The following is a 24,242-nucleotide window of genomic DNA, read 5'->3' on the forward strand; positions in this document are numbered from 1 at the left end:
TGTGTGAAGGGAATTTGGAAGCAACATACACTTGTTTAAATTAAGAATAAAGATACATTTATAACTCAATTAAAAATCATTCTATGACCACCTATTAATTTGAATTCCCATGATTGCTATTCACTTTAGAAGAGCTATAATTAAAGAACGTAAGAATATTGTATACATTATTGCTAATTATGGCAGAAATTTTATACATATAAAGATAAAAATAACATTTTAAAACCACTTATATTTTTTCAACAAATATTTTTTTTCATTCCTGTTAGGTAAGATCCCTGGGTTAGGCTCTGAAGGGGACACAAATATGTAGATGACAGAGGCTGACTTCACTGAGCTGCAAGCAAGCATAAGGCAGATATACAAATAACTGGAATTTAAGACAGAATTTGGTAAGTGTTATAAGAAAGTTATACATGAGGTGCTGTGATGCTGCAGAGAAGGGACATATAATAGCCTGCTGAGAGGACTAAGGAAAACTTTGTAAGGATAGTAGCCTCTGAATGGGCTTAGAAGGATGGATAGATGTGCTGAGAAGACGTGGGGGGAGAGGGAGAAATAAAGGGGATTCCAAGCAAAGAGAACAAAGAGGCTCAAAGGTGCATAGAAGTTGCGTAGAAAGAACATCAAGATGTTCTATTACTGTGAAAAGCACCTCCCTAACACCATGAAGGGAATCTTTGGGAATAATGTTAGAAAAATAGGGTGAGATAAACTGGACATGTCCATTCAGACTTGGACATGAGCCTGAATTTGAACTTTGCCATTCGGGCCTGATGAAAAGGTGCGAACAAAGGCCGATCAGAATCAGCCGTGAGCACATTGTCCCTCTACTCTTAGAATGAACTGGAGAGGCAGGGACGTGGAGAGAAGCCCTGTGGGTTGGCAGAGGCAGCGAGAAGGGAGTGGACAGGTGGGCTGTCTTGGCAGTGGTGTGACCAACTGGGCGTGAAAGGGCCAAGGGCAGGAAGGGAGTGCAGGAGGCATCTCCGTCTGTGAGCCAGGGTGACTGGGGGCAAGGACACGATGAACCCGGGAAGGGGAGAATAGGCTGGGTAGACAAGGAGACTGAGTCTGGACATGCTGAGTTGCTGGTGGTGTATCCAAGTGACAAAAGAACAACAGGCTGGGGAAAAATGAGGCCAGGGCAGAAGACTGAAATCTGGCATCGCTGACATAAAGGAAATTTAAATTTGAAGCTTGGGAGGGAGAAGACACCAGGGAGAGAATAATGGTTAAATGATTAGTCATGGTCATCTTTAAATGTTTACCTTGACAAAAATATATCTATCCAATAATCAATGTTAACAATATGGAACTAAGCCCATGTTTCCCAAACTATCTCCTGGGAATAATCATTTTATTCTGTGCAGTGGGTGGTACTTGGTATTCTTAAAAAAAAAGAAAATTTCATGATCAAATGGTAGGTTAAACAGAATGTAACAAATTATTTTACTGTAGATTAAAACTCCTCAGTAAAATTAAAAACTCCTCAGAGCTTTAATATGCTGCCGTGCACTGTAAGTCTCTAGTGGGAGAACCCGTGTGCAGCTTTCCTACATATCACCGGGCAGAGCACACTTCTTTTCACAGAATACTGACCAAGTCCTGTGGAGCACCGTGAGAGAAGCGCTGCTATGAAGTACAATAAGGGGAAAATGCACTCAAGCAGTTACCCTCCATTTGTTAAACAAACACTTTCCCAGAGGCCCGAGGCCCCGACAGAGACTGGAGCGCGGCGGGGACACACCTGCTCTAACCTGCCCGTGTCTATGGGAGAGAAGACCTCGAGGCACGCACACCCCTGGGCTCAGCAGTCCTGGTTACTGATCTGAAAAGCAAACAGGACTAGCATGCCCTTCCCCACCTCAGCCCTCCTCCCCGGCATGGGCTGGAGGCTCATGGGACTGGGCTCTGGACTTCTGAGGCTAATGGCCTGGAGAAAGTCCCCATCAATCTGAACTTCAGTTCAATGAGCCACATGTGAACAAATGTCCTTGCTCTACCCATTCCCAGAATTTTTCTCTTTTTAAAAAAAAAATGATACAATAACATAATACTGATAAAAACTATATAGAACAATGGAGCACCCTGCAACACCAATCTGGCTGTTGTCAGTCCAGCACGATGTCACTGCGGCCCAGAGCATCGGGGCCCTTAGACACGCTCCCCTGTGTCTCTCGGCCAGCAGAGCAGTGAGCTCTGAGCGCTGCGCCCTGACCCACCACCCACGCCTCTGCCGTCAGGGTTCCACACCTCTCATCCCTCCATCTCAGTTGAAGGCTCCCCTATGCCCTGGCCTTTACTTATCTTTCCAGTTGTATTAGTAACTACTCTTCTAAAAGGCTCGTAGGGGGTGAGGAGAAGTTTCCTGCCTTGGAGTCTGGAGGAAAGGTGGTGCCATTAACAGAATCAGGAGCTGATTCTGCAGGTTGGAGGAGAGGGAGGACGAAGAGGACCCTGTGCAGTTACTGAGGGTCCTGTGCATATCAGCCTCTCTAACCCTTTGGCATCTGTATTCCTTTACACACTTAGAAATTACTGAGAATCCCAAAGAGCTTCTGTTTACATGGGTTCTATCTACTTATATATACCATATTAGACATTAAAAGTGAGGAATTTTTAGAACACAAGAGTACACAAGCATATGTTCCGTCATTACACATCCTGTAGCCTCTACAAAGCTCCACTGCACACTTGTAAGAGAGTGAGAGTGAAAAGGCAAATAACACTGTAGCATCACTTTTAAGATAGTTTTGACCTTGTGGGACCCCTGGAAGAGTTTCAGAGACCGACGACGGTCCCCAGATCACACTTGAGAACCACTGTGCTACTGTGTCATCAGGATCGCTGCCCAACATATACCTGGAAATTTGGGACTTAAATGAATGGAAAAGTCTGAGGCTGGAGATATGTGCTTGTGAGCAAAGAACAACAACAACAAAATGATAGTTGAAGCCAAGAGCTCAGAAGATAGGGTAGAAGATGACAAAGAAAATAACTTTGGGGAAGGTTCACATTTAGGAAGGCAGAATTTTAAAAAGGAGCAAGTAAATAATACAGAAAAAAGAAAAAGAAAAAGTAATGAGTAAGAGCTAGAGGTTCTCAGGATCAGTGAAGGCAAACAGAAAATGTGGCAAAGGGTATGGGTTGCTAAAGAGAGGCTGGCGGTGCAAGGGCAGCGGGGAGAAGGCCAACCAGCTCCACTCTCCTTTTATTGTTGTAGCTGATGTAAATGTAGTTTAGGGGCTTTTAAGAGTTTTTCTTAGGACTTCCCTGGTGGTGCAGTGGTTAAGAATCCTCCTGCCAATGCAGGGGACATGGGTTCGAGCCCTGGTCCGGGAAGATCCCACATGCCACAGAGCAACTAAGCCCGTGTGTCACAACTATTGAGCCTGCGCTCTAGAGCCTGCGAGCCACAGCTACTGAGTCCACATGCCACAACTCCTGAAGCCCGCGCACCTAGAGCCCATGCTCCGCAACAAGAGAAGCCACTACAATGAGAAGCCTGAGCACGGCAACGAAGAGTAGCCCCCGGTCACCGCAACTAGAGAAAGCTCGTGCACAGCAACGAAGACCCAACGCAGTCAAAAATAAATAAATAAATAAATAAATTTAACAAAAAAAGGGATTTTCCCTTTATCCTTGATAAGCAATGTGCTATGACAGCTTACTGTAAGGAGTCCAGGTGGACTTTTACCTTTATCCTGCTTGGGACTCCAACTACACTTGAAATCTCCAAACATATGTTGCCCTTTAATTATGGAAAACTAAGCAATTTTATCTTTAAAAATGGCTTCTCTTTCATCCCTTCCACTCTTTTCTTGCTGGAACCTCCATTAAGCATATACTGGAGCCTCTGGGTCAAGAAATGATGACTGGATCATGGCCCACCATGGTCTTCTTAAATGACTTCCAGAGAGAACCTTGTGCATAATATTCAATGAAAAGTTCTACAACACATCAGTTGTAAAAGAAAAGGAGTGAGTTCAAGACCTATAGTCTGACCTTTCAATGAATGCAGTGATGAAGGTGAGATGAAGGCTTGAGGGGATAGCAGGTCAAGAAAAGGGCATTTTACGATAAGAGAAAACAGAAAGGGAGCCACTGACACTGTAACAAAGAAAACAGATGGAAGGCTGAACCTTGGCAAGGAGGAGGGCTTTCTTCAGAAATAAGAAGGGACGTAAAGGTGCATGATAATATGAATATTTCAAGCAACAAAGAAAATACGAACACTCCTACTGGGATGGCTTCAGTTTTGCCTGTAAAACAGGTAATGCTGTAATCTGTTAAGAATGACAGGGGTAGGAGGGGTCTGGGTATGAGAAGTGGAGATGGTCTGGAACAGCCACTGTGGATCCTGCAGTACTGATTCACCAAGAGAGGAAGGGAAGGCCTCGCGAGGGCAGAGGCGTGCTGACATTTGTTGGCACAGGTTGTATTAAACCCCAGCATTGCTATGTGACTTCGGACAAAAATTCTTGGCAACTCAAGATGTTAAACAACTGCTCCTCTTTGTGGACAGAGTGCCAGGAGGAGAGATTCAGGCAGCACCCCCCTTCTATGGAAAGACTGGAAATCAATGGGAGGTTTGGCTTCATACGTGTTTCGGTCATAAAATCCCATAAGCAAAGAGGTCACGGAATTCTTTCCTTTAGAGGGCAATCCAGTCAACCTTGTTCCAGCCCATCAAGAACTAGATTAAGAAAGGCACTACTTTAGATGAAGATCAGCAGAGTATGACACAAGGGCCATCAATTCTCTGAGCAAACATGTCGAAGGCAAATATTTTGCTAACTTCTATAAGTCAAAAAACTAGACCTTCTGCTAAAAATCCACCTTCTTCCATGAATAGTTATATTAATATTATATACACAGTGTTCTTACCCAAGCTGAGGCCTGTGGGGCGTACAGGGGGCTATTAATAATGACTTGCGGACAAGGAGCTCATGTGGGTGACCCAGGCAAAGCGCAGCACGTGGCCCACCCTCACCATGCGCGGCCCACACAGCTCTGTCTGCGTGTCACAGGAGAAAAGGAAAATTCCCAGAAAACTGTGAGCAACCAGGACAGAAAGCCATTTGAAGTATGTAATATATTCAAATGACTGTGGTTGGCTAAACTAGAACAGCACAAAGACAGCTTAGAATACGGAATGAGGAAGGGAGTGACTCTTCTAAAGAAAAGATTGAAGCCATCATGAATCCCAGGAGACTCAAATCAGAGCAGGCTCTGTAGCTGGCTAGTACCAGAACACTTTTTTTTTTTAAATGCCAAGTTTGGAAAAGATGATTATTGGGGTAATGAAATTATTATTATTATTATTCTGACTCAAATAATAATTCATCAATAAAACTGAATCCAAAATAAAAGAGCTTCAGAGTGGTCTGAGCATCCCAGTAGCTTATCAGGACAGGGCATAAAAGGAGATACCTCTTAGGAAAAGAAATAATCTGTGAAAATGATTGAAGCATGTATGAATAATAAGGATAGTAAGAATGCTCTTTAGATATTTAACACTGGCAAGAAGAAACAGTAATGGTTCATAAGCAATTTGGAGGCTTCTCCAAATTGGCTGGGCAGTGGTTCTGCCCGTGTTCTCAAACTGTGGTCCCCCGGCCAGCAGCATCAGCATCACCTGGGAAAAGTTGTTAGAAATGCAGATTTCCAGGCCCTCCCCAAACTTACTGAATCAGAAACTGTGGGGGCAGGTGCCAGCAATCTTTAAGTCTTCCAAGTGTTCCTGATGTACAGAAAGTTTAGGAACTTCTGCTTTATAAAAGCAGCTATCTTAGCAGCTAAGACTGGACGGAACAACTTTCACGATCCAGGTGAAGTGTTAGGTAAGCCTTTCTTTAGAGCCTCACTGCTAAAACACTAAGTTCTTGCTAATCAAAATGTGGGCCATGAACCAGTGGCCTCAGCAGAATCGTGGGTCTCAGGGTACAACTACAGAATCCACATCCGCATTTACAAGATCCCCAGGTGATTCCTCTGCCCTTTAAAGTTTGAGAGGCACTAAACTACAGCTGCATGTTTAACTAACTAATGATTGGAGGGGAGATTCCTGCCTGCAGACACCTCCTCTGAGACAAGTGGGAGGCCCCTAGCTCACCTCTAACTCAGGGTCTGAGGCTGGACTCTGGGACAAACATGGCTCTGGAGCAGCTACCAAAGCTGCAGGCCCTGCCTTTCCCACTCACTGCCCCTGGAGCCCCCTGAGGAAGCCCCCACTTGTCGCTGCTGACTTTGACCTAGTGAGCTGCTTGGCATCAACATGCTCGAAGGTGTGGCCAAGTGTTCACCTCTCCAAACTGACTATGGTTTAAAATGCCAGGAGATAATACAAACATAGACCCAAAGTTCAATCCACTTCATCCCATAGGTAATAGAGTAGAAATATACAGGTGTTTTTGTCCCCATTAAATCACCTCTCTCCTATCATTTTAAACAGCAGGTGAGATACTTCCCAAATTTGGAAACTACTGAGTTGTGAGAGAGGAGAAAAAAAAAGTTACCATGCTCTGCTTCAAAGAAAAGCCCACCAGGTTTTTCTTCATCTTCGAACAAGTAAAAAATATTTTTATTTTTTGCAACCAACCTGATAACATGGATCCCTCATTAGAAGTCTCAGACAAATTAATACTCTCAGAAAATGAAGAGATGGGGCTCGATCAACCCACTCTCTGAAAGAAGAAAACAAGAGAGAACATGTTCGTTCATGTTTAAAGGCCAACGTGACAGTTCATGAACAATGCAAGAAGAATAAAAAACATCTAAAGGAAGAGCATTAGTTTATCTCAAACAGTCTGCAATGGGGACTGTTATTTGATTCTTGAACACTTGACCCATTTTAATGCAAAACACATAGAAACTGTCACTGTCACTACAAAGTAGAGGCCCCCAAAATTATTTGGTTCACAGGGCCCTTACTGACTCACGGCAGCCCCTGACCAAAAGAAATAGCTAAAGGGTTCAACTTTAAAAGACTTGATACCCTGATAACTTAGTATCCATTTGAAAAAATAATACACAGACACTAAAAGAAAAGTATTTTTATTTTATTCTTAATCACATTTACTTACTAATGGGGTGTGTGCACCTGTGGACAGAAAACAACTTCTCCAGCCTTGGAATCAGATCTAACACTATTACCTCCATTCCCTCTTCCACCTGACTTTCCCAGGGCACTTGCTTTTTATCACAGTAACCACTGAAAACCCAGCTACAGAAAAGTAAGCCATCATCTAAGGGAAGGCGGTACAATCTAATGTGGAAACTGTAACTACCTGGAGTAGTTTGCACTGTGTCTGACAGATGTTGTGTATCATTACTGTTTTCCTTGAAATTTAAAAATATCCCACGACACCCCTGGGGGTTCTCTGCAGCCCCCAGGGCACTTCAGCGCTCCCTGTGGGAAACATCGTGATGAACTATTTTCTTACACCTTAGATCAGTCTCCCCGGAAGCAGACTCTTCCATGAAGATTGGTGTGCACGTGAGTGATTGAGGACATGCTCCCGGGGAGTCCACCTGGAGTGGAGAGCAGGAGGTGAGGAGTGGGGAAGCCAAGTGGGCAAGGGCCCTTCTGCGCCAGCCTCACCTCCAAGGACCTCCCACCCCCACGGAGGCAAGCACCCTGGCTTTCCTGCTCCCAAAACGGCTGTCACAGTGGTGGGGGGGGCGGGGCTGCAGCAGGGACGAGGGAGCAAGTTCTCAGGCACTGCTGCTCTCCGGGCCTGCGGGCAAAGTGGACTCAAAACACCAGAGCGGGGTGCCAGGGCCCAGCCGCTCACATGGGCGCTGCCACCCAGTCCTCGACCCGAGTCACAGGGGCCACCAGCACGGCTGGGGCTCACTGCAGGCATGGCTCGCTCAGTGGTTCCAGCTCGAGGGAGCAGAGTGGTCGGCGCGGCACCCCGGTCGCTCTGGGGTGGGGTCATCGGCACACCCAGCGCCCGTCCCAGCTGCTGTGCCTCCGTGAGCAGCTTCTACTTCACTGCTCAGCTGCTCTGTGCCAGTTAGAGTTAGTAGTAAAAAAAATTCAAACTGGGAAAATTTTTCAGGCTGCTCCAGTGTTGCCACTCAGGCTGCAGAGAGTGAACACTGCGACGGGCCTTTCATGGCACTCTGTGAGGACGCTTCTGCCCAAGAACCTGGAGGAACAGAGCCCAGGCTGAGGCCGGGACCCATGGCTTCCTGAGTCTCAGCTGACAGTTAGCACGTCTGAAACTGAATTCATGCCCCGCCGGTCCCCACACACAAACACGCCTCACCCCTCCAGGCCTCCAGTTGATCAGACCGAAACCCTGGGTGTTTTCTCACCTCCTCTACTTCCCTCACCTCTTTCATCCAATCCCTCAGCACATCCTGTCTGCTCTACCTTTAAAATATCTCCCCATTCCCACCACTTTGAGGTAGGAGGTAGATGGGCCCCTGGGCTGAGCAGCTGGAGTTCGTCAAGCAGAATAAATTGGAGCTTTGTTTTCCCTGGACACGCCAAGGACAAAGCTAGTGGCAGGAGCTGAGCTCTGAGGGGGAGTAAAGAGATAAAACGACCACATCTATCACTACTGAAGTCAAGGAAACCTCCCTGACTGCACATGCGCAGGAAGGCTCCTTTGGGGTCAAAAAAGGGCAACATCATCCCATAACACGTGCTGTCAAACCTCCGTTAGCCTCTGCACTGGAATCCATCTTGGCAAAAAGATGTGCACACATATCAGGCAGGGCAGTAGGACAGGTCAGGCGTGGGGAAAGAAGCGAGATAACTGGCCAGAGGAGAAGGAAGACCCAGAAGAACCGCCCCATATAAATGATTTAACCGCCTCTTTACTGCACTCCTCATTCAGGAGGATGCCCACACCCTTTCTCTCCAGGTGTGTACTCCTGTTTTGTTTCTGTCTAAATACACTGTTTCTCTGTGTGTTCTCCCACATGTTGTGCTGTGTCTCTAATAATAAACTTCGTACCTGTTTTTGCCTCCTTGAATCATTCTTGCTTTCAAACAGGGGCAAGAGCCAGGGGAACTTTGCTTCTAGCCTCCAGCCCCTGCTGGACTAGCGGCTAGGATTCCTGGTTTTCATCCAGGCTACTCAGCTCCAATTCCTGGGCAGGGAAATAAGATCCCGCTTCGAGACCACTCACCGCTGTCTCTCTGAGATCAACTTCTCACTCCCTCGTCTTCTATGACCCTGGTTCAAGCCACCATTATCTTTTGCTTGAACTATTGCAAAAGCCTCCCATCTGGCTTTCTTGCTTCCATCTTTGTCCCCAACTTCAATCTTCACACGTCTGCCAAGGAGACAAACAACCTCCCCTGCCCTCCTCCAACAGTTCTCCTCTCACTCAGTCCTCATGGCCCCTGGGGCCCTACAGGACCCGGCCTCCACACTGCCTCTCGGACCTCATTCCCCCCGCTCTCCACTGCCCCCACCCATGCTCTCTCAGACACACTGACCCTCTCATAACATGGCTGGGCTGGGCTGGGAGCCTGTGCCTTTGGTGCTTCCCATGAAGCAGCCTTGGTGTGACTTTTTAACACTGGAACCTCCCATACAACTATATAGATGTCCTCCGACGTGACATGAGGCCAGTCACATGCAGTTGTTCTAACCAAAGTGTATGTCAAGGTACAGAAGCCACCAACACAGCACAGCCTGGACTCCTGAGGTGAGGAAGGGGGTCTGAGCACTGCCGAGCACTGGACCTGCCTGCATCACCTGCGGAAGTTAGTCCCTGCCAGGTGACACGTCTTACACTGCTCTCCAAACTAGTCCAACAGTGGCACTTGGTGCAAATGTTAGCAAAAACCTAAAACAAAATGTGTCTGCTATTTCATACATAGCCAAGAAAAACAGAGAAAGATAATGGAAGCTACTTTGGACTAGAATCCACATAATTTCTCCTACCCTCTCCCACCTCCACTGCTGAGCTGGTTGTACATCCAGTAAAGTTAGGATACTTTAAAGATCTGCCCCTTAGTCAAGTGGAGCATTTATTTGAGCTGCAGTCCCAAGCCAACCCTTGCCTGGCTTGTCCGATATTGATCCTTGACCTTTGGTGGGAAATTCAGCTTTGACTCTTCCACAATCCTGAGAAATTCAACTCTGTCCCATACCTGCCCATCTCAGACCTGAGTACACGAGACACACCCTCCTAGAAGGCAAGCCAAACATCTGTGGTTCCTGCCACTGGAGGTGTCACCTCCAGCCCAGCCCCCTTACACTCCGCCCCAAGCCACTCACTGTTCCTTCCATCTACTAACTTAGCTCATGGGAAGGAAGTTGGAAATATGCTTTTCCCGTAGCCTTATATTCCCAAGGATGTTTGACTGCTTCTTATAAATTAGAGCCCCCAGCAGAGGCCTGGCTCTGCAAATAGAGGTTGAGCAAGATGTCCCAAGAACATCACTGGCTGGGAGTCACTCCTCCTGCCATCACCAAGGCTCCTAGCAAGAGCTGCCTGCCACAGCCACCAGCAACATCACAACCCTCCTATTGCCAGGGCACCACGACAGTGACACCTCTGCTATGGAGGCAAAGCTCAGTTTCTTCTGAAAATAAAGGCAGGACTCAACCCATCTGAGGCCTGCAGCCAGGCAGAATTATCCAAGGCCACAGTGGGAAGCTGCACTATATTTCATCCTAAGTTCCTTGTACTGGGAAAAATAATGCAAATTTGAAGTACATTTTGAATTTAAAACAATCACCTCTGGGAACACTTGTAAGGATGTGGTTATTCTGAGGCTCCTATTAGAGAGAGAATACCTTTAATCTCATAAGTAGAGGGATGGCGCATGACTAGTCTCCCTTCCAGGTGCTCGGGTCAGCTAAAGATAGCGTGTAGCCTGCAGTGCAGTGCAGACAGTACATCCCAAAGATCTAACAGGAATAATGATCCAGTTGCAACAGCTGCTGGTAACCTCCCGAGGTTTAATGCTGGCTGCTCTTCATTACTTAAGAGGAGAAGCCATGGGACATATTGAAAGATGACTCACACTACAAATATGTGTGTACTTGAAATTTTTCCTGTTAAGAATATACAATCTTCATGAGGAAAGTCCATGGCCTTTCTAATGTTTTTTCACATTTAATATGAAAAGGTTTTTTTGTTCTGTTTCTTCTCACCTCTAAAAGAAAAAAAGAAAAGAAAAAGAATTCCGGAACGGTTTTTGTTTTGTTTTTACCATAAAAGGAGTGTAAACAAATGAAGAGTTCCAAAAAAGTCTCAAAGTTCTGTTCCAAGCAAATGGCATTTTTTTGCTCTACAATTTAGGAACTGTGGCCCAAAGCTATTAATATTTCTATATGATTCTGGCCTGTTGTAAATGTAAATAGAATTCCTGGTGTCTGGGTCCTGCAGGGCCTCCCCTCTGAGCGCTGACCTCTGAGGAGCAGTTGTTCCCTCCATGGCTTCCAGCCCTCAACCTCCCCCCTCACCCAAGGACCTGGCTCACTGGCTGGAGCTCTGCTGTTCATGAGGAATGGCATGTTCTGTAAGGTGATATAGAGCTCTGTTTGTCAAGAGTCGGGGGACTAGGAAACACACTGAGTCTAGTGTAAGCAGAGGATTACAGAGAATAATAATGACAGACTCTAAAGATGGCTGCCTTTATTTGACTGAGGAGGAGCCAGGTGACGGATCCAAGAGCGCGCATAGGTAGCAGAGCTGGGCCCTGACTCCCAGGCCAGGGCTCCCGCATCCCCCACCTCCACCCGGCACAGAAAGGGGCTCTTAGATACGTCTACTGCGGAGGCAGGCATGATCTGCACAGTGGTGAGGGATCTCCTGAGGTAGCTCTGAAAACCTTGTCTGTCGGCAAAGACAGTGTTTCCCTGGAGGCTGTGTTCCAATAGAGCAGCTGCACAGCAGCAGATTCATGACCAGGCAAATATTTATCCCCTCTTGTGACTGAACTTTTGCCACTGCTTTCACAGGACTATTACCACATGGCAGTATGACCAGGCCCCACGGCCTTTGTCCACGACCACCTGCCACATCGCTTTAGGCATCAGATGCCATTTTCTGCTATCAGTATAAAAAAAGAGAAGGAAAAATGGTACCACCAGAGACATAGCATTTGAAAAGAGAAAGGGTAGTTGGGGTTTCACCTTCCCATGCAGTCAAAGAAACCAGTATGTGATGTGAGAGTCACAAAGCTGCAGGACTGAGCACTGAGAGTCACACGGTCTGGGTTTAACTCCATCCAGGGGCTGATGCAAATGCCAGAGGTCACAACCTCAGCTGGCTCTCACCCAGAAAAAGCAGCGTCTTCAGATGAGGCGTTATTTAGATTGCCGTTTTCATTAACGCACAAAACAACCACCACCAAAAAACTACCACGTTCCACTAAAAGTTTAAAAGTGGAGAAACTCAAACCTGTTTCAGTATAAATATTACCTCAAATTCATACGACGGAGCCCTATTTTTTTGGATAGTTGTAAAAGCAAAATTGACATCAAAATAGACATGTAAAACTTAAAAGGAATAAGAAAACGTGAAGAAATGAATTATAAATGAGTATTCAAGGAATCTTTACTGACTTGTTCCACTATTCTTAATGGGTAGTGTCATCAATTAAACCTGGCCCAGAAGAGACACCGAGTCAGAGGTCCATCCAATTCGTCATGTTGGTCCCAGAAGTCAGACAGATATTGAGTAGAAAGGACTGTTCTAGCTGTTTCTTCTCCATGGCTGGTGAAAGTTTCAGAGACTGAATGCTTTCAGATATTTGCTGATCACCTACTGGGAGCCAGGCACTGTTAAACGCCCAGGACTACAGCCTGGACAAAACCATGCCCTTGTGTTCACCGAGGTTACCATTTAGAGAAAGAAGACCAATAACACACACAAACAAACAAAACTGCACATCAGGTGGTGACCAGAGAAAAACAACCCTAAAGTTAAGGGTTTAGGGAGTCCTGAGAATGCTATTTAAGGAGAGTCAGAGAAGGGTTTTCTGATACGGTTAGCATCTGAGTGAACTGAGGAGTGAGTCAAGGTCAGAACAGCGAAAGAGTTAAGTTATCTAGTTCCTGAGCAGGAGTGCACTGGTTTGCGCAAGTAAGCCCTTGGGGGCTGGAACAAACTGAGCAAAGACAGCGTAATAGGAGCTGAAGTTACAGAGGTGGTAGGAGCCAGTTCTGTAGGTCTTTTGTAGAATAGGAATAGGGATTTTGGACTTTTTATTCTGGAAAGTCACGGGAAGGCTTTAAGCAGAGGACTGACATTATGGGACAGAAATTCTGAAAAGACCATTTTGGATGTGCTGTTAGGAACACCATACCATAGGGAGTCAAGGGTCAAAGCCAGGAGCCCAGTTAGCCCACTGCAATGGTCCAAGCAAGAGACAGTGGCAGCTAGGACTAGGTTAATAGCTGGGAAAGACTAAAGTTGAGAGGAAGGCAAGTTGAGTAAGAGAAATCAAAAGTCCCATTTTAGGCATGTTAGCTTTGAGATGCCCAAAGAAGTCCACCAATCAATATGTGAAAGAAAAGACTAATTTATAGCAGGAGAGAGCTGTACTTTAGTCTCTCAAAGCAAAGCTGATAGAGGAGTTCAGGAACGGGTGGACTTTCATAAGTGGGGGTTTTGGGGGACTGATTGATTTTAGCCATGGAAAGGGGGTTCCTGGAATGTGTTCCAGCTTACTCCCTGGCTCTCAGAAGCTCATGTACTGATGGGAAGTTGTCACTTACTGATTTGGTCAGGTTTAAAACAGGTTCTGGTGCTTATGTGTGGCCAAAGAACAAGCAGTCCTTTCCTGGGAAGGTGGGAACATTTTAATTTCATGCCTGTTAGACATCCAAGTGAATGAGTTTCACAAGAAGCAGTAGTAAATAGTAGAAAAGAGAGAACATAATTACTCAAGTGACACTTTTCTGTGGGGCAAACCTGAAAACCAATTTTAAACATATTGGGTTGGCCAAAAGGTTTGTTCAGTTTTTTCCATAAGATGGCTCTAGTAGCACTTAGTTGTCTTTAACTTCATTCGAAACAATTTTGTTAGATTGTATGTGACAGCTGTCATATCAGCATGCATTTAAAAAAAGACATCAAAATTGGCGAATTTTTGTGTAGCGATTTTAATATTGAAGATGGAAGATAAAAAGGAACATTTTCGGCATATTATGCTTTATTATTTCAAGAAAGGTAAAAACACAACTGAAACGCAAAAGAAGATTTGTGCAGTGTATGCAGAAGGTGCTGTGACTGATCGGACGTGTCAAAAGTGGTTTGCAAAGTTTTGTGCTGGCGATTTCTCGTTGGACGATGCTCCACAGCTGAGTAGACCAGTTGAAGTTGATAGCAATCAAATCGAGACATTAACTGAGAACAATCAACATTTTACCACATGGGAGATACTCAAAATATCCAAATTAAGCGTTGAAAATCATTTGCACCAGCTTGGTTATGTTCATCACTTTGATGTTTGGGTTCCCCATAAGTTAAGCGAAAAAAACCTTCTTGACTGTATTTCCACATGCGATTCCCTACTTAGAAGTAATGAAAACATTCCGTTTTTAAAACAAATTGTGACGGGTGATGAAAAGTGGATACTGTACAATAATGTGGAATGGAAGAGATCATAGGGCAAGCAAAATGAACCACCACCAACCACACCAAAGGCTGGTCTTCATCCAAAGCAGGTGATATTGTGTGTATGGTGGGATTGGAAGGGAGTCCTCTATTATGAGCTCCTTCCGGAAAACCAAACAATTAATTCCAACAAGTACTGCTCCCAATTAGGCCAACTGAAAGCAGCACTCAATGAAAAGCATCCAGAATTAGTCAACAGAAAATGCACAATCTTCCATCAGGATAACGCAAGGCCACATGTTTCTTTGATGACCTGGCAAAAACTGTTACAGCTTGGCTGGGAAGTTCTGATTCAACCGCTGTATTCAAAGGACATTGCACCTTCAGATTTCCATTTATTTCAGTCTTTACAAAATTCTGTTAATGGAAAAAATTTTCAATTCCCTGGAAGACTGTAAAAGGTACTTGGAACAGTTCTTTGTTCAAAAAGATAAAAAGTTTTGGGAAGATGGAATTATGAAGTTGGCTGAAAACTGGCAGAAGGTAGTGGAACAAAAGGGTGAATACATTGTTCAATAAAGTTCTTGGTGAAAATGAAAAATGTGTCTTTTATTTTTTCTTAAAAACCAAAGGCACTTTTTGGCAAACCCAATACTTTGGCTAATAAAGAACCAGGGAATCAGCAAGGCGGAGGAGAACACAGTACCAGTCAAGGTTGTACCTCAGCCCCTCAGCTACTGGATCTCTCAAAAGAGGTGGAATGGATTTTGTCTTCAGGGTCCATTCCAGCTCTAATCGGATGACACTTTTGTGTGTGCGTATATACATATAGTGTGCGTGTATACACAATTTAAGTTTGGGATAAACTCTAAATAACATTTTAGGAGAAATTAACATGTAAGAGCTAGATATTTCCTCCAAGTTAGGAATCAGCTTGAGGCCTACAAGCTTATTTTCTTCCTTTCTACATTTAACGTTGTGAAACTTAGAACAAAAGGGAGACAAAAAGACAAGATTCTAAAGGATTCTACTCTGCATAAAAGCACAAACAGTTGAGGAGATTTGTTCAAGATGGCAGAGTAAAAGGACCTGTGCTAACTCCCTCTTGCAAGAGCACCAGCATCACAAGTAACTGCTGAACAATCATCAACAGTAAGACACTGGAACTCACCAAAAAAGATACACCACATCCAAAGACAAAGGAGAAGCCTCAGTGAGGTGGTAGGAGGGACACAATCACAATAAAATCATATCCCATAACCACTGGGTGGGTGACTCACAAACTGGAGAACAATTATACCACAGGAGCCTACCCAGTGGAGTGACGGTTCTGAGCTCCACGTCAGGCTTCCCAACCTCGGGGTCCGGAAACGGGAGGAGGAATTCCCAGAGAATCAGACTTTGAAGGCTGGCCAGATTTGATTGCAGGACTTCGAAAGGATTGGGGGAAACAGAAATTCCACTCTTGGAGGGCACACATAAAGTAGTGTGCACATCAGGACCCAGGGGGAAGAAGGAGTGACCCCATAGGAGACTGAACCAGACCTACCTGCTAGTGTTGGAGGGTCTCCTGAAGAGGTGGGGGGTGGCTGTGCCTCAACGTGGGGACAAGGACACTGGCAGCAGAAGTTCTGGGAAGTACTCCTTGGCATGAGCCCTCTCAGAGTCCACCATTAGTCCCACCAAAGACACTGTGGCCTCCAGTGATGGGTTGTCTCAGGCCAAACACCAACAGGGAGGGAACTCAGCCCCACACATCAGCAGACAAGTGGATTAAAGTTTTACTGAGCTCTGCCCACCAGAGCAACACCCAGCTGTACCCACCACCAGTCCCTCCCATCAGGAAGCTTGCACGAGCCTCTTAGATAGCCTCATCCACCAGAGGGCAGAGAGCAGAAGCAAGAAGAACTACAATCCTGCAGCCTGTGGAATGAAAACCACATTCACAGAAAGACAGACAAAATGAAAAGGCAGAGGACTATGTACCAGGTAAAGGAACAAGATAAAACCCCAGAAAAACAACTAAATGAAGTGGAGATAGACAACCTTCCAGAAAAAGAATTCAGAATAATGATACTGAAGATGATCCAGGACCTCGGAAAAAGAATGGAGGCAAAGATCAAGAAGACGAAAGAAATGTTTAACAGAGACCTAGAAGAATTAAAGAACAAACACCTAGAAGAATTAAAGAACAAACAAACAGAGATGAACAATACAATAACTGAAATGAAAAATACAGTAGAAGGAATCAATAGCAGAATAACTGAGGCAGAAGAACGGATAAGTGACCTGGAAGACAGAATGGTGGAATTCACTGCTGTGGAACAGAATAAAGAAAAAAAGAATGACAAGAAATGAAGACAGCCTAAGAGTCCTCTGGGACAACATTAAATGCAACAACATTTGCATTATAGGGGTCCCAGAAGGAGAAGAGAGAGAGGAAGGACCAGAGAAAATATTTGAAGAGATTATAGTTGAAAACTTCCCTAACATGGGAAATAGCCACCCAGGTCCAGGAAGCGCAGAGAGTCCCAGGCAGGATAAACCCAAGGAGAATCATGCCGAGACACAGACACAGAGTAATCAAATGACAAAAATTAAAGACAAAGAAAAATGATTAAAAGCAATAAGGGAAAAACTACAAACAACATACAAGGGAACTCCCATAAGCTTAACAGCTGATTTCTCAGCGGAAACTCTACAAGCCAGAAGGGAGTGGCACGATATATTACAATGATGAAAGGGAAGAACCTACAACCAAGATTACCCTATCCAGCAAGGATCTCATTCAGATTCAATGGAGAAATCAAAAGCTTTACAGACAAGCAAAAGCTAAGAGAATTGAGCACCACCAAACCAGCTCTACAACAAATGTTAAAGGAACTTCTTTAAGTGGGAAACACAAGAGAAAAAAAGGACGTACAAAAACAAACCCAAGGGACTTCCCTGGTGGTGCAGTGTTTAAGAATCTGCCTGCCAATGCAGGGGACACAGGTTTGAGCCCTGGTCCGGGAAGATCGCACATGCTGTGGAGCAACTAAGCCCTTGCACCACAACTACTAAGCCTGCACTCCAGAGCCCACAAGCCACAAATACTAAAGCCCATGCACCTAGAGCCTGTGCTCCACAACAAGAGAAACCACCGCAGTGAGAAGCCCACACACCGCAATGAAGAGTACCCCTGCTCGCTGCAACTAGAGAAAGCCTGTGCATAGCAGGGAAGACCCAATGCAACCAAAAATAAATAAATAAATGAATAAACCCAAAACAATTAAGAAAATGGTAATAGGAACATACATATTAATAATTACCTTAAATGTGAATGGATTAAATGCTCCAACCAAAAGACACAGGCTCGCTGAATGGATACAAAAGCAAGACCCATATATATGTGTCTACAAGAAAACCACTTCAGACCTAGGGATGCATACAGACTGAAAGTGAGGGGATGGAAAAAGGTATTCCATGCAAATGGAAATCAAAAGAAAGCTGGAGTAGCTATACTCATATGAGATAAAATAGACTTTAAAATAAAGAATGTTACAAGAGACAAGGAAGGACACTACAAATGATCAAGGGATCAATCCAAGAAGAAGATATAACAATTACAAATATATATGCACCCAACATAGGAGCACCTCGATATATAAGGCAAATGCTAACAGCTATAAAAGAGGAAATCGACAGTAACACAATAATAGTGGGGGACTTTAACACCTCACTTACACCAATGGACAGATCATCCAGACAGAAAATTAATAAGGAAACTCAAGCTTTAAATGACACAATAGACCAGACAGATTTAATTGATATTCATAGGACATTCCACCCAAAAACAGCATATTACACTTTCTTCTCAAGTGCACACGGAACATCCTCCACGATAGATCACATCTTGGGTCACAAATCAAGCCTCAGTAAATTTAAGAAAATTGAAATCATATCAAGCACCTTTGCCGACTACAATACTATGAGATTAGAAATAAATTACAGGGAAAAATACATAAAAAACACAAACACATGGAGGTTAAACAATACGTTACTAAATAACCAAGAGATCACTGAAGAAATCAGAGGAAATCAAAAAATACCTAGAGAGAAACTACAACGAAAACACGATGATCCAAAACCTATGGGATGCAGCAAAAGCAGTTCTAAGAGAGAAGTTTATAGCAATACAATCCTACCTCAAGAAACAAGAAAAATCTCAAATAAACAATCTAACTTTACACCTAAAGGAATTAGAGAAAAAAGAATAAACAAAACTCAAAGTTAGTAGAAGGAAAGAAATCATAAAGATCAGAGCAGAAATAAATGACATAGAAACAATGAAAACAATAGCAAAGATCAATAAAACTAAAGGCTGGTTCTTTGAGAAGATAAACAAAATTGATAAACCTTTAGCCAGACTCAACAAGAAAAAGAGGGAGAGGACTCAAATCAATAAAATTAGAAATGAAAAAGAAGTTACAACAGATACCACAGAAATACAAATCATCATAAAAGAGTACTACAAGCAACTCTATGCATATAAAATGGACAACCTGGAAGAAATGGACAAATTCTTAGAAAGGTATAAGCTTCCAAGATTGAACCACGAGGAAATAGAAAATATGAACAGACCAATCACAGGTAATGAAATTGAAACTGTGATTAAAAATCTTCCAACAAATAAAAGTCCTGGACCAGACGGCTTCACAGGTGAATTCTATCAAACATTTAGAGAAGAGTTAACACCCATCCTTCTCAAACTCTTCCAAAAAACTGCAGAGGAAGGAATACTCCCAAACTCATTCTACAAGGCCACCATCACCCTGATACCAAAACCAGTCAAAGATACTACAAAAAAAGAAAATTACAGACCATATCACTGATGAATATAGATGCAAAAATCCTCAACAAAATACTAGCAAACAGAATCCAACAACACATTAAAATGATCATATACTTTTATCATGCGAGATTTATCCCAGGAATGCAAGGATTCTTCAATATATGCAAATCAATCAATGTGATACACCATATTAACAAATTGAAGAAGAAAAACCATATGATCATCTCAATAGATGCAGAAAAAGCTTTTGACAAAATTCAACACCCATTTATGATAAAAACTCTCTAGAAATTGGGCATAGAGGGAACCTACCTCAACATAATAAAGGCCATATACGACAAACCCACAGCAAACATCATTCTCAATGGTGAAAAACTGAAAGCATTTCCTCAAAGATCAGGAACAAGACAAGGATGTCCACTCTCGCCACTATTATTCAACATAGTTTTGGAAGTCCTAGCCACAGCAATCAGAAGAGAAAGAAATAAAGGGAATCCAAATTGGAAAAGAAGAAGTAAAACTGTCACTGTTTGCAGATGACATGATGCTATAAACATACAATCCTAAAGATGCCACCAGAAAACTCCTAGAGCTAATCAATGAATTTGGTAAAGTGGCAGGATACAAAATTAATGCACAGAAATCTCTTGCATTCCTATACACTAACAACGAAAGATCAGAAAGAGACATTAAGGAAACCATCCCATTCACCAGTGCAACAAAAAGAATAAAATACCTAGGAATAAACCTACCTCAGGAGGTAAAAGACCTATACTCAGAAAACTATAAGACACTGATGAAAGAAATCAAAGATGACACAAACAGATGGAGAGATATACCATGTTCTTCGATTGGAAGAATCCAATATTTGAAAATGACTGTACTACCAAAAGCAATCTACAGATTCAATGCAATCCCTATCAAATTACCAATGGCATTTTTTACAGAACTAGAACAAAAAATTTTAAAATTTGTATGGAGACACAAAAGACCCCAAATAGCCAAAGCAATCTTGAGGGAAAAAAATGGAGCTGGAGGAATCAGACTCCCTGACTTTAGACTATACTACAAAGCTACAGTAGTCAAGACAGTATGGTACTGGCACAAAAACAGAAATATAGATCAATGGAACAGGGTAGACAGCCCAGAGATAAACCCATGCACATATGGTCACCTTATCTTTGATAAAGGAGGCAAGAGTATACAATGGAGAAAAGACAGCCTCTTCAATAAGTGGTGCTGGGAAAACTGGACAGCTAAGTGTAAAAGAATGAAATTAGAACACTCCCTAACACCATACACGAAAATAAACTCAAAATGGATTAAAGACCTAAATGTAAGACCAGACACTATAGAACTCTTAGAGGAAATCATAGGAAGAACACACCTTGACATAAATCACAGCAAGATCTTTTTTGACCCACCTCCTAGAGTCATGGAAATAAAAACAAAAATAAACAAATGGGACCTAATGAAACTTAAAAGCTTTTGCACAGCAAAGGAAACTATAATCAAGATTAAAAGACAACCCTCAGAATGGGAGAAAATATTTGCAAATGAATCAATGGACAAAGGATTAATCTCTAAAATATATAAACAGCTCATGCAATATTAAAAAAACAAACAACCCAATCAAAAAATGGGCAGAAGACCTAAAGAGACATTTCTCCAAAGAAGACATACAGATGGCCAAGAGGCACATGAAAAGCTGCTCAACATCACTAATTATTAGAGAAAGGCAAATCAAAAGTACAATGAGGTATCACCTCACACCGGTAAGAATGGGCATCATCAGAAAATCTACAAACAACAAATGCTGGAGAGGGTGTGGAGAAAAGGGAACCCTCTTGCACTGTTGGTGGGAATATAAAGTGATACAGCCACTATGGAGCACAGTATGGAGGTTCCTTAAAAAACTAAAAATAGAACTACCATATGACCCAGCAATCCCACTACTGGGCATATACCCTGAGAAAACCATAATTCAAAATGACACATGCACCCCAATGTTCATTGCAGCACTATTTACAATAGCCAGGTCATGGAAGCAACCTAAATGCCCATTGACAGACAAATGGATAAAGAAGATGTGGTACATATATCCAATGGAATATTACTCAGCCATAAAAAGGAACGAAATTGGGTCATTTGTAGGGACATGGATGGACCTAGAGACTGTCATACAGAGTGAAGTAAGTCAGAAAGAGAAAAACAAATATCATGTATTAATGCATGTATGTGGAATCTAGAAAAATGGTACAGATGAACCAGTTTGCAAGGCAGAAATAGAGACAACAGGTGTAGAGAACAAACGTATGGACACCAAGGGGGGAAAGCAAGGGGGGGTGGTGGTGGTGGCAGGATGAATTGGGAGATTGGGATTCACATATATACACTAATATGTATAATGTAGGTAACTAATAAGAACCTGCTGTATAAAAATAAAATAAATTTTTTAAAAAAGCACATACAGTTTTGTATGTGCATAATAATCTCTCACATATGTGAAGTAAAAAAGCATATACTTTTTTAAAATTACAAGGAAATGTAGCCAGAGTTAATGTAGCCATTTCTAAGAGTGGTATAAAGGGTAAATTTTCATTTTTTATAATTTTCTGTGTTTTTCAAACTTTTTACAGTGATAAAAAGAATTTAATGCAAAGAAATTCGACTTTATGAAGACTCTCAGCCTCCACACTCCCCAATAAAACCAATGTCAATGGCTTGAGTTGGGGAAAAAGACCCAAGCCTTGTTCTCCAACAGCTCAGCTCAGCTCAGGGTGTGGTGGGAGGGACACGGGCCCAGGGCCACTTGAGGGGCCAGAACAGCCAGGAAGGCAAAGAGGTGGGGATGGCAGGCTTCAGGCAAGGATGAGCAGGGGCCAAGGCTCAGAGGCAAGAGAGAGAATAACTTTCCAAGAAACAACAAAGGGTGCAGTCTGACCTTGGTGAGCCCAAAGGATGCACTGGGCAGGAGGGAGAGATGAGGCCAAGAAGGAAAAAGACCTTAAGGAAAACTGTGAAGCAGTCAAGGAATTTTACCCTGACCATCAGATTTTTTAAAGTACCTAAAGACACAAACCTAAGATGTTGGGGACCTTAATGAACGTTTATCTCTATCTAATTTGTGGGGCTGAGTTGAATATCTCTCTAGGAAGTTCTGAACTATCTGATAGACTTTACCAAAGGGACCAGGCTTCTCTTTTTCTAGGCGAGGAGGAAGTCTTCAAAGGCCCCTACTGGCCTCTCTACTACCTGATGAGATAAAATCACAGAAAAAGCATCTCTCCATCAACTTTGTACAATTTTAAGAACTTAATCGAGACACTGAAGAGATTGCTGCTGTTTCTGACCTTCTTGTCCTCTCCCCTCATCCCCTGTGATGGGGTCAAGAGAGCCAAGGCTGAAGATCAGGTAAAAGTTCCAAAGAAGACTCACTTGCATCATGACCTCGGTCCTCGTGTGGACACGGACAACCACGGTATGACTAGCAAACAAATAACTATGTAGGCCTTCTTGGTTAGAGGTTTCTGTGACATTCCCAGAACACTTAATGGCATTTTTTAACAGGATTGTGATGATTTGGACTAGATATTTTCCCCTAGCTCAAGCAGTTCTTGAGCTCCCGTAGAGAATGTAAATAGCTTCCCAATCTAGACTTCCTATAGACCCATTTCCAAAATATTTCAAATTTGCAGCAGATATTTCAGGAAATGTGATGTAAAATAATAAGGATGCCAACTTGTTCTTATCAGAAATGTGACTGCACTTTTGGACAAAAAAATAAAGTCATGTTTAATTAGACGAGGTGGTTCTCTTTTAACGGAACTTAGAGAACCTGGAACATACCTCTACAAAAGTTACAGGTGGGAGAAGAGGAGATATCCTGGCAATTCTGGGATAATAGTACCCAAAAGAGAACCCACTTTATTTATTTATTCTTTTTTGGGGGCTGTGACATGTGGCTAACGGGATCTCAGTTCCCCAATCAGGGCTTGAACCCGGGCCATGGCAGTGAAAGCCTAAAATCCTAACCACTAGTCCACCAGGGAACTCCTGAGACCCCACTTTAAAATAACTCCAAATTTCATATTAAATAGCAGGGGACAAGATGTAATTAAAATATTATTTTAAAAAATAACTATGAAACTTAGATATATTTTATCTTACATTTAACAAAATTTAACTTATAATGCAACTCTGCCCTAATGACTAGAACAAAGCAAGAATGGGTTCTGCTGACACTTTTTGGCATATGTTTTCTGACAAAGTCATATAACATGATCCAATTTCCTCAAATTTACTTTTCACTTTTGCAGCATAAAAGAGGTTCATTTCTGCAAATATATTAGAAAGATCCATCAAGTTTTCCTAATGCCCTCTCCTATTCTTTGCTATTCAAAACATGCTTTTCTGAAGTTCCATCCTGTCACCTTCCTTGTAACTTCTACAATTGTCAAGCCGTCTGATTCTGGCAGGGCCTCATCTGTCAGATCCCACCAGTTCAGCACCATCACTTTCAGTAACTTCATGAAATTCTACATCTTTAGTCAGATTCCCTAGTTCATTTCACAAATCAGATTATGTTTTATTTGTATTATATTACAGAATCTTCACATCAGCTGGCAATAAGCAGGGAATGGACCGACAGGGGCCTCGGAGGAACAGTTACACAAAAGAGATACTGGAATAGAGGCCGATTGTATACGTAGTCAGTTAACTGGGAAATGTGTCAGCTTTGTAACAATTTTTACTTCCCTACACAACCTCATAACCCTTTGTGCTTTCCTGCACAGGCAAATGAGATGAAAAAGAGGTGGGTATTTTCTAATGGCAGACTCTACTGTGGACAAATGATCTTAGG

The 24,242-nt window shown here is 43.1% G+C and overlaps 1 protein-coding gene across 9 annotated transcripts in view; it reads right to left on the reverse strand.

Annotated features, from left to right (window-relative positions):
• Positions 1-24,242, reverse strand: part of NEK10 (NIMA related kinase 10) — a 332,836-nt gene that overhangs the window by 271,981 nt on the left and 36,613 nt on the right. For 8 of the 9 annotated variants that reach the window (XR_014251269.1, XM_082415109.1, XM_082415111.1 and 5 more), the window contains one exon: positions 6,605-6,689. Coding sequence is in view for 7 of the 9 variants with exons in the window: in XM_082415109.1 (XP_082271235.1) it covers positions 6,605-6,689 (85 nt within the window). In the remaining 2 variants the exon portion in view is untranslated. The other variant, XM_082415113.1, reaches the window with a different exon arrangement.

This window comes from Balaenoptera physalus, assembly GCF_965194825.1.
Source record: "Balaenoptera physalus genome assembly, chromosome: 11".
Taxonomy (NCBI): domain Eukaryota; kingdom Metazoa; phylum Chordata; class Mammalia; order Artiodactyla; family Balaenopteridae; genus Balaenoptera; species Balaenoptera physalus.